The 11,731-nt window shown below is 43.3% G+C and overlaps 1 protein-coding gene across 2 annotated transcripts in view; it reads right to left on the bottom strand.

The window, feature by feature from the left end:
• Nucleotides 1-2,017: 2,017 nt before the first annotated feature.
• Nucleotides 2,018-11,731, bottom strand: part of nox4 (NADPH oxidase 4) — a 161,536-nt gene continuing 151,822 nt past the window's right edge. For both annotated transcript variants that reach the window (XM_078221811.1, XM_078221812.1), the window contains exons 17-18: nt 8,573-8,673; nt 2,018-6,069 (exon numbers count right to left, since the gene is read on the bottom strand). In XM_078221811.1, coding sequence (XP_078077937.1) covers nt 5,949-6,069; nt 8,573-8,673 — 222 coding nt within the window. In that variant the 3' untranslated portion in view covers nt 2,018-5,948. The remainder of the gene's footprint in view (nt 6,070-8,572; nt 8,674-11,731) is intronic.

Here is an 11,731-nt window from a genome sequence, read left to right as displayed (position 1 = left end):
TCCTGCTCCCCCAAACCACTGCTGTGGGTTAAGGGCGGCCTCCATTCGAAGGCAGCCCCGGTCATTGTTCCGATGACTCCTAAACATCTGCAAACCACATTCTCCCAAACCTATTCCACACCGGCGAGTTTTCCTGCCAGGATTGTGGAGAATCGTGGAACGGGGAGGTGGGGGTGGGGGCTGCAAATGAAGTTCGCCCATGTCTCTGGTGGGTTTCTGATCTGCCATGGTGGTCACCAGTGGGAGATACCGCTGTAAACTCACGCTGCTGTGAAACTGATTTCTGGATTCCTGCCATATCCTCCCCGTTATGCCTGCTATGAAACCTACCGGTGGGAGTTTGGGAGAATTCCACCCAAAGACAACAATTCACTAGTTTGGGTTTCACGCCCTCCTTCATCTATGCATGCTTGGCTGGGAACCCAGCCCAATAAAAGCATGAGCTCAGCAGGGATTTTGTTTTGCAAAGTGACGTGAATTGTTAACTTTGCTTGATTGGCAACTGTAAGTTGTTAAAGCAGGTTGCTCTTTCTGTGATCTCTTTCTTTATTTAGACAAGATTAAGAGCTGTGAGGTGTTTAATGGGTTGCCTGATTGATGATCTGATAAAGTTGGAGGAACAGCAGTTTATTTTTAAAGAACATTTCTTAATGGGTGCTTTTTCCTCACAACACCAGGTTAAAGTCCAACAGGTGACTCACCTGATGAAGGGGCAGTGCTCCGAAAGCTTGTGGCTTGTGCTACCAAATAAACCTGTTGGACTTTAACCTGCTGTTGTGAGACTTCTTACTGTGCTTACCCCAGTCCAACGCCAGCATCTCCACATCATTGCTTTTTTCTCAGCAGTTGCACACTTGCCTTTGTTGTAATTTGGCTCATTGGTTGTGTCCATAGTTCATGCTGGCACCAATGGGCATGGGAGGGGTATAGTTGGCAAGAGAGCATAAAGGGCCATGGGGAGTTACTCGGGCATGAGTTGGCATTGAGTTGACATGGAGAGATGACTGGAGGGCAGGAGTAAGAACTTCTGAGGTCCTCTTTCAAAGAGTTGACATATTCAGACTATTCACAAATCCTCTGAGGTGCCGTGAACCACAAGTCACAGAGAAATTGCCCGAACTTCATGAAAGTTGTTAAGGACTAGGAGACACCAACCCTCTCAATGAAAGTGGCCAGTTCAGGAGTGCAGGTTCTCTACCCACACCTTCCGCCCATGTTGGCTAAAATTGTCAATGCTGGGAATGGGGACAAGAATCCAAAGTTTGAGTCCACCCAGTGGCCAGAATTTTCCAGCTGTTCGTGCTATCAGGATCTTCCAGTCCTGCCGCTGGCGCATCCCGCCGCACATTTCACACTGGCAAGGAGTGCATTCAACAGGAAACTGTTGATAAGGGCAGGACCAGAGATCCTGTCACTGGCCAATGGCTGGCCACCTCCCGCTGCCACGAAAGCACATGGGTTGCGCGGTACATCCCAGCCATCGGCCGGAGTGTTACAGCCATTTATGCCGGCAGGATTTTCCCATCCCGTTGCAGTGAGTGGAGATTTGGCTGGGCACCAAATTCTCAGACTTTGCTGTAGCAGGAGCATACCATAAACGGCGGGTAAGATTGCACCCATCATTTTTAAATGGCTGTGGCATCATCCTGACTCTGAAGACCCAGCCCTCTGTTTCCATTGTAATGCTGCTGTAATTCCAGCAGGTGGTAATGTTCCAATATACTTCAATGTTGAGGTTTGTTCTTTAATCCAATCCCACAGTCAGACACATTCCCCTGAATTCTACCACCTGGCCCGCTTTGATTCCGTAGTTCGACAAAGGAAATTGACTGCAGGCGGGAATTTCCAGTCTCGCTCGAGTGAGGCTGTAAAACCCTGCCCAATATGAAAAATCTACATCGAACTTAAAAGCAAATTTGTTATTTTGTTCGGTGTCAAGTTAAAGAACATGAGGAAAATATATTTAACGAAAGTAAACAAATTCAGAAAGTTGTGCACTTTATTACATACGGAACATCAAACTTTTATGTATGAACATAATTCGAATTGATAGAGTGAGTTGAGGCATTTTCAGTCATCAGATAAAACAATAGTGTAAATAAGAGAGCTATAATCAATCCTATAACAAAGTTGTCCCTGAGAAATTATTAAGCATGATTTTTTTTTTAAAGTTTATTTACGAGTGTCACAAGTATTGGCTGACATTAACACTGCAGTGAAGTTACTGTGAAAATCCCCTATTTGCCACACCCTGGGGCCTGCTCAGGTACACTAAGGGGCAATTTACCATGGCCAATGCACCTAACCCGCACATCTTGCGGACTGTGGGAGGAAACCAGATCACTCAGAGGAAACCCACGCAGACACAGGAAGAGCATGCAGACTCTGCAGACACAGTGACCCATAGTGAGCATAAGGAAGCTAGGATCAATGTAATTCGACAAGTAATCGCAGCGTCAACCAAAGACAAATTTTCAAAATGGTTTTGAATTCAGGTTGTACGTCAGCCTTGCAGTGTGTTTCAATCTATGTGGAGAGCAGCTGCATCAAGTGTGGCTCCTGTTCAGCTTTTAGAAATGGCCTTTCTAAAATAAGCAGCCAGCTGTGAACACTGATAGAAGTGGAGGCAGAAAAGGCAGGAGGCTATGTTGCCCTTCAACAGCTAATTGGGAAAGAGCAAGCACTTAAAGCTGAAAGAATGCATTAATATCTGGAATGTCTGCATCTGACAATGCAGAAAATAATCACAAGCGTTTCGGTCAGGGAACTTGGTGATTTATTTGTCTCTTGCAAATTTTTAAAACCCTGTTTGCTTCTTTATACTTCCTCCCTGTGTAGAACTTACTGGATTGTCCATTCTAATATTCCCGAGAATAGTTGCCAAGTTCACGCTTCAATTTTTAAGACTGTTGAAAAGGTATAACATCCACAGATGCGAATTGGCCAAATTTCCCCTGCCCCGAGGTAACGAGGGTTCCAATATCTACTGTCATTATTATCCACTTCACGTGGTAACACTTTAACAGACTAATACTCAGGTATGAAGCAGAGATAAATGCACCTGCAATGAAACCGAGCTTCCATTATTTTTGAAAGATTTCCACCATACTTTGGTTTTGTCCAGTTGTCATTAAAAGCTTGAAGGATTGTGGTTTATTACAATAATTAATAAGCCTATTCATTTTACTCAATGACATGCAGATCAGAAATAATAACAAGTGAACCAAAATATAAATACTACACAAAATTGGCTTGGAACTGTTCAAATTTAAAAGCAAGTTCTGGTGCGGAAGCAGTCATTTTTTGTCATTAATATTGCTACGTCAGATAAAGATCTTGAAAATGCAGGAAGACTTTGGTCTTCACCCCACCATTGTGAGTTTATATAATGATATACTAGAACTTCTATTACACCAGCACAGAGTGAGACTTTCTATCGGGTCACATAGAGCAACAATAAGACACATTTTCTTTAATATATTTTGTCATTCTTCCCAAACAAAGTAAATCAACCAGGTGGATTCTGTTTATTATTAAAGATTGTTAAAATTTAAAATTATACATAACAATTCCTAAAACTTGTCCACCACAAACCCTCAGTCAGAGATTTGTGAATAATTCTAAATGACTTGCAATGTAAACATAAATGATGGCAGTTATGCTTATGACCATTGGCTCAGTAGGAAATCCTGACTACAAAGCATTTGATTTGGCTAATATTTAATGTGGCAGAATCTGGTGAGAAAATCCCTAAAACACATGAAATAACCATTTACTTTTATCCTTTTGGTGTTGGGCTGTCTCTTGTTTTACACTTGACGGTTGTGAGAAATTGCAAACAAACTGCTAAAAAAAAAAAATCCCCTACTGAGTTCTGGCTCACGGACTGGCGTTTGTGCAAAGAAAATAAGTTATAACACTGCATGGTTTCCATCACAGAGGAGTGGCATTAATTCTGCTTTGTGTTATTCTGGGAAAGATAAGGGAGTTGTAATCAACTTGTACTCTCTGTACCTGTTCAAAAAAAAAACTTTCCACATCGGTGGCCCATGATAAATGTTATTATAAGGAACTAGGGAGATGCCATTTAGGATATTCCTGATATCAGCCTTTCTAGTTAGAAAGTAGAAAGCATGTAAGTTGTGAAGTGGCTTTTCCTACTGGTCAAATTATCTTGTTATAAGCCACATATACCCTCTAACTCAGTATGTATGCAAAATACTTTTTCCCTGTGAATACAAGCAAGTTGAAAAATCATAAGGGTAGAAACTCAGAAATACCCCATCAGCTAATCAGTTTTGGCTGTACAATGCTGAAAGCTCAATGTGTGAACCGGCTCCCTTCTGTTCTACAAAGATTGGGTGGCACAGTGGTTAGCACTACTGCCTCACAGCACCAGGGACCCGGGTACAATTCCACTCTTAGGTGGTTTGTCTGTGTGGAGTTTGCACATTCTCCTTGTGTCTGCATGGGTTTCCTCCGAGTGCTCTGGTTTCCTCCCACAGTCCAAAGATGTGCAGGTTAGGTGGATTGGCCATGCTAAATTGTCCCTTAGTGTCCCAAGATGTGTAGGTTAGGGGAATTAGCGGGGTAAATATGTGGGGTAACAAGGATAGAGTTCTGAATAAGATACTCTACCAGACAATCAGTGCAGATTCGATGGGCCAAATGGTCTCCTACTGCATTGTGGGGATTCTAAGTCTAAGAGCTATTTCTTTCAAGCATTGAACAGTTGAAGGTTCACTGACAATGTTTTTTAAAAATTATTAAACATATTGATTCTTCCTCTTCTAAATTTGTATTGACTTTGCTTCTCAATAATTTTTCTTAGCCCCTCATGGCACGCCTCTGCCAAGGGATCACTTAAAACTCCACTTCAAGTTCCCTGCCAAAGCTGTCATTCAATCTGCTGATAGGATGTGTGCGAGACTAGGTCAGGGTGACTTTCTCTTCGGAGTTTAAATCTTTTGTTTGCCCATGTATGACAGCTGACTGAGATAGAAAGCCTCTGACACAACCTGCAATTTAACACTGACCGGCACAAGGTGTTAGTGCATTATATTGCTGCACTGCCACATCATCATTTCAGCACTTTCAAATGTTGAGATCAACATCTTTCTACGACTGTGGAGACATTAGGTGAGGTGAAAAATTAATGGAGCAGAAGCGATTCAACAAGTTATCATTGGCTCAGTCTTTTTTAAAAATCTCCTGTTTAACATCCACCAAACTCTGAGTGAGATCTAATCAAAATACTTTTCTGTAAATATTTTGGAAGAAGCATGATTTGAGTAGATGAGGATTCAATACTATTGGAAGCTACCTAGAACAACCAAGTTGGCTTGTGTATGATAATGGTCAGGTCATAGAAGTTGAGCAAATAAAAACACTGCACTTGTAAGCTATCCTATTAATACAATAAATATGCTTTAATATCCAGTACTTGGGAGTATAAATGAGATAAGGGTATTGCTTCTTCGCCAGCTACAGCAAACTACACTAATTAAGGTGGTTATGGGGAAGAAATGGATGCACAGAAGCCTTGGACTGTTTTCAAATCACTGGCTTTTCATAGCAGAGCATCCAATTTTCCCCCATCACCATGTGTCAGAGTTGAGTTCTGCACCTACATGTAAATTATTTTATAAGAAATACTTACACTAAAATTGCAATAACAATCCCAACCTTCCATAAAATTGTTATAATAGAAACAAAATGCCCAGCTATAACCGACCGATAATGAAAAGAAATACCAGTAGGTGAACTGACATTGACAAGCCAATATATAAATTTGTACCTGTGCCGCACCAACTACAGAATTAGTATTAATTCAATATGGTTCTCTCTTTGGTGACTGGAGATTGTCTCAGGCTGATCCTGCTGACTACCATATCAGCAAAATAATTGCACTTCAAGTTTCTGTGCCTGTATCTTTTTCTGAGTGATTTTCAGGAGAAGGATTCTTTGTTGTACTCAAATTGTGTTCCATGTGAACTGGTCTTGTTGCTGAGCTTGTGAAGTTCCTTAGAGAGTTCCTTAGGCCCACAGCAAAAAACGCCAACACATTTTCTGTCAGAAATGGAGAAGAAACAGAAGTGTCATTTGGAACGATTTCTCAGTCTGACGCACTACTTTTGCTGGAAAATTTTGTCAATAGGTGAAAATGAGTGGATCTGGGATGTTTTACAGCACCCTCTTATTTGCTTAAGTCTGGCAACCATCTTCCAGCAAAGATGCAAGCAAATCTCTGGAACTTCATTTCAGGATGAACATTTTATCTGAGAGGTCTGATGATCGTAAAAGAAGAGGACTCTTTCCCAATGTTCACTGTTGATTGCAAATAATAGAGTTTGGGTGGGGGATGGTGATAGCTCTGCTATTGCCAGCAGTAAAGGTTAAAAACTACCCGTATATTAACATAGTCATAAAAATAAGGAGACAGGTGTAAACAGTTCCTCCATGCATTCATCTGTAATTGCATTCTCCTAATTTAATTTACTTACAGCACTTCACATGGGTTAATGCTCTGCTAAAATACCAGAGAATCATTTCAGACAAGCATGCTAAGTCTAATGTTTCATGGCATAGTTTAAGGACGAATATTTTCATTATTTTGCCGTATATTGTGAAGGGTGAACACCTCTCAAAGTCCCTCAGAACTAGTTGCACCATTATCAGTGGCAGCTTGCTGGTAATCTAATAGATCCATAAACTAACCAGAGTTCTGTGGATATACATCTCACAAATGCTTCTTTGAGATTTCTGGTTCATTGACAATCCGTGTTTGGGTACAGAGGAAGTAATTGCTGAAGACAGCAAACACCATTGCATGGTAAATGTACATACGACTGAAAGTGTTCACTGACATTTAACAAGGCAATTCAAAAATGGTTCAGAAAGAGAAAAGAAAATGGCCACAATCTTATGGCCTCATTCCGCCCGATATTTTGCCGAGGCAAGATGGTAAGATCGGGCAGATGGTGAAAAATCAGGTTCGCTCCTGGTTTTGCGCCTTCCCCAATCTTAGCGGCACTGTTTTGATGGCGAAATTGGCTTCATGTCCAGAAAACTGATGGTAATTTTGGGTGTTTGGCCGTGTATGCGATAATGTGGGCCTGAATTTTTGGGATGGTTGGGGTTTGGCCTCTGCCATCTTGGGCTGGGGAGGGGGTGTGGGAGGGAGGTCCAGAAGTCTCCAGGCTTTAAAGGTGAGGGCACCTTAACTGGGTTTTATGGTGGAAGTGCTTGCCCCATATTCCCCTACCCAGCCCAAAATCAAACTTCATTCAATTTAGGGTTTCCTCCCTGAATTATCATCCACTCGCCAGTCTGAAAATTAAATAGCCACTTAAGGGCCTTAATCGGTGTATGGGTAGGCTTTCCGTCTGAGGCTCTGCCCGTCCCAGTGTGAAATTGCCACTGGGTGAGGGTGGGCGGGATTCTGGAGAGAATTCTGTCCATGAAATTTCATCCTGCCTCCCCCCTGATGGAAATCCAGAAGTTGCTGTCAGTGAGTCCACACTCCTCCTGGGGTTTGCTGTAGAGTTTTCCACTCTGCAAACATGAATCGATGAGAACGGAGGGGTGAAAGGTTGACGGGGATAGGCAGGAATGTGGGGTTGAAGTTACAAGCAGATCAACCATGACCTTATTGAATGGCGGAGCAGGCTTGAGAGGCCAAGTGGCCTCCTCCTGCAACTAATTCATGTATTTGTTTATCCACTTGGACAGTAACAACCTTTGAAAAAGTGAAACCTTGTTAAATGAGATGTAACTGGATTTTCATGATGCACTAACTTCATAACAGCGATTTAATACCCTTACTGGCTGTGAGGAGCTTGTTTTATATTTGTGGAATATCAAATTTCTCCTCAAATTATAAAAAAATCCACAAGTTTTTAAAAACATAGAGGCTGAAGTTTTATCGTCCCGCCCACCATGGGAATCGGAGCGGGCGAGGGGCGGACCATGGAACGGTCCGTTGACCTCGGGTGGGATTTCAGTTTTGGGATGAATGAGGCCATAAAATCTCACCAGTTTGTTTCTACTTCAGTGTGCAATCATCCATTTATTTAGAAATCTGAAAATTGAAGCTAGAAGTGAAAGATTTCAAGTGCATTTAACTTCCTAATTTGTTGTGTATGAGACTATTTCCATTTGGATCAGTTGACTCCTGACATCACTGCTTCTGCACACCAAGACATCTCTCTGACTTGGCATCAGATTTACACTAGCACTGGGAAAGGGAAAATTCCCACCATGAGATCACTAAATCATTGTGAGCAGCTTTCTCCATCGTCAACAGTGAGTACTCTCACTTTGCTGCCGACTATACAATCCGGTTCATTAATTATTTACAGGAATCGCAAAAGACGTATCCCACATCAAAGGCTGAATGTAGCTTGGCGTTCCAGTAACTCAGCATATCCTCAGTGTTCAAGCCAGCATCCAACAACAACCAGTATCTTGTAGTCTGCGATAGTATTCTCGGGCACACAATTGACACACCACAGCAACTCAATCTTCTGCTTTCAACTTCTTGCAATATCCAAAATCTTTAACATTTACTCACTGTCTATTGCACTTGGCTATTTCTCCAAACAGAAGTTTCAAACGAGGTTTTCCAATAATTAGCCTCGAGTTCAGTGCTTGATATTTTTCTCCATTTAAATTCTACAGGAAGTAAAAAAGAAACACAAATAGGCAATGTCAATAAAAACAACTGCTTTGAAAAAGAGATCAAATTTTTAAAGACATGCAAGCACCAATGACATTCCAATGACTATTATCCTGCTTTTCCACAGAGCACGATCATGTTCAGTTTCACTGCCGCGTTGTTTGGAATCTTAAGCATTACGCATGACTGAATCACTGAAGAGGGATCATTTCATTTCATGACTTGTTTTCCATAGTTGGCAATACACTGGAACAAAATATGCACCCACCCCCTAACAAATACCACACCCCACAAGGAGATATTATTTTAAAAAATTAAACCAAGCCAATTGGAATGGCACCAGGAAGCTATTTTCCTCCCTGACACAGTGCAGTAGAAATCTGGGCCTTGTTTCTCCAGAAGGCAGTGCATGCTGGGTGAATTAACATTGTCAAGACTAAGGGCCCTGGATTTTCTCAGCCTTCTTTATCCTCATTTACATTCCCTTTGTCCAATTGCAGCACCCCCCCCCCCCCCCCAACCATGGTATAAATAAATCTCTTCTGATTTTCTTTGTCCTTAGCTCTGACTAAGGGTCATCCAGACTTGAAACGTTGGCTCTATTCTCTCTTCAAAGGTGCTGTCAGACCTGCTGAGATTTTCCAGCATTTTCTGTTTTTATTTCAGATTCCAGCATCCACAGTATTTTGCTTTTAGCCGTAGATTTTTATTGGTTAAGTGTGTTGCAGAATATGGAAGAAAAGCATGTTAATCGAGTTGAGTTATTGATCAGCCATTATCGAATTACTGGGCTTCAGGAGCTGAAAGGCTTCCTCCTCTTACATTCCCGTGTTGAACTACTAACATGGTCCCTACAGGAGCCAAGAAGAACAGAGAGATCCCCATGCTAAAGAATGGGCCCAGATGAGTGGTGGGATCCAACTTCTCATCATCCCCTCCACCCATGCAACAGGAGACTCTGGAATTGGAAAGGTAGGATGCTTGTCTCTCAATCACAGTCGATGGGACAGGAGTCTGACCGCAACAGCGTAAGCAGCTTTATAACCGGGCATGGGAAAACCTTGGGCACACAAGGGGTGCTGCTCCTGTTGCCTCCATTGTACATGCATCAATCTAAACACCAGCCTATTTTGGAGGTTCATGGTTGGAAGGAAAAAAAAGCCCTTTGATCTTTCTGTTCTTTCATCCAGGTCTTCCAGGGCGGCACAGTGGTTAGCAACGCTGCCGCACTGCGCCAGGGACCCGGGTTCAATTCCGGCTTTGGGTAACTGTCAGTGTGGAGTCTGCACGGTCTCCTCATGTCTGCGGGTGTTTCCTCCATGTGCTCCGGTTTCCTCGCACTGTCCAAAGATGAGCAGTTTAGGTGGATTGGCCATGCTAAATTGCCCCTTAGTGTCCAAAGATGTGCAGGTTAGGGGGATTAGTGGGGTAAATACATAGGGTTACAGGGATAGGGCAGGATGTGGGCCTGGGAAAGATGCTCTGTCGGACAGTCGGTGCCGACTTGACAAGCTGAATGGGCTCCTTCTGCACTGTAAGGATCTATGATTCTTCCTCAAGGACAGAGAGCTGCAACCAGTCTCGTGGACAATAGTCCACCTCAGAGAAGGAGGAGAGGCCCTCAGAGGGTGCAGCATCACTCAGCTCCACCAGTGCAGATGCACTCACGTTGGTAGGTATCCTGTCACAATTAGAATCAGGGCCACAACCTGGAGAGAGCAGCACATATGTGGCTGACTAGCTGTCAGAGATTGTTACAGCCAAGGCCATTGACAGCCAGAATAAGAGAGACCAGACCCATGCTAAGCACCAGGCTGATAAAGTGCTTCTGGAGTTGCCTGTGAAATGGCAGAAGCTGGATGTACAGCGTAAGGTGTATGAAAATATGTTGAACATTTCAGAGGGAATTTGCACCCTAGTTTGCACAGTGGAGGAGTTTATCCAGAGCGTGAGTGCTGCCACTTCCCTCCACTGAGATATTGAGAGTCCCCGGGAAAGCCATATCCAGCAGACCAGTCTATGGATGCTGAAGGTGCAGACAGACTATTGTGTTGTTCATGAGCTCTGTCAGTGCCAAAGCACTGAAATCTGCATCAGGTCCTCATTCTTCTTAGGTTAGCAGGGAGATACAAGTGTGTCCTGTGAGGGAGAAGGAGCAGACTCGAAGGGCCAAATGGCTCCTTTCTGGGTTTGCTGGGTGTGGATAGTAGCTCCTAATCCCTCTGCTAATGACAGCAGTGCCCCAAGTTGCTGCAACAGAGGGGGTGATTGCACCTTTGCAGGAGCCATCAGCATGCCGAAGCCCCCTCAGGCAGTCAGAGGACAGCTACCAAGGTCATCCCAAGTCCCAGGGAGCAAGGTCAGCAGCCTGCCTCCCCTGCACCTAGCAGTGAAGGAAGAACATCACACAGAACATCACACATGTAAAAGAATTAAGAAAACACATGTGATGTATGTCAGCTTCAGGGGTGAATAGATAGTTAAAGAGTTGTTGCTTATACATGATTACGTTTGTTATAAAGGTGAACTGCATTATATCGGCATTTCCATCTGGAAGTATAGAAGTAACCTGACTCGCCCCTTGCCTGGGAGGGCCCATGGCACATGTGGCTGCTACTTTGTCCATGTAGAAGTGAAAGGTGTCACTGAGTACAAAATGCTGGGCTTTTAACTAAGCAGCAACAGTGGAGGATGAAGGTGGACCTTTATTTAGTTTGAAGGATGAAATAAGGACGATCACCCGAAACATCAGCACCTCCCCAGCCCATGTCATTGTATTCTCCATGCGGCTAGGGTGCAGTGGCTGGTCATCTGTTTCTACAACATTGTCCTTGTCTGACAAAATCTCGCACTCCACCATATCCTCATTAGCGAGGGACTTCCCCATCTGCAGCATCAAGCTGCATAAAACACAGCCGACCACCTTAGCTGGGGAATACTGAAGTTCCCCACTGGAATGATTCAGGCATCTGAATCTTAGCTTTAGGGACCTATGGTCTGCTCAATCACGGCTCAGGGTTATCATGTGACTGATGTAGTATTTCTCCTCTGCTT

This window comes from Mustelus asterias, chromosome 10, assembly GCF_964213995.1.
Source record: "Mustelus asterias chromosome 10, sMusAst1.hap1.1, whole genome shotgun sequence".
Taxonomy (NCBI): domain Eukaryota; kingdom Metazoa; phylum Chordata; class Chondrichthyes; order Carcharhiniformes; family Triakidae; genus Mustelus; species Mustelus asterias.
This window is presented reverse-complemented; position numbering and strand designations above follow the sequence as displayed.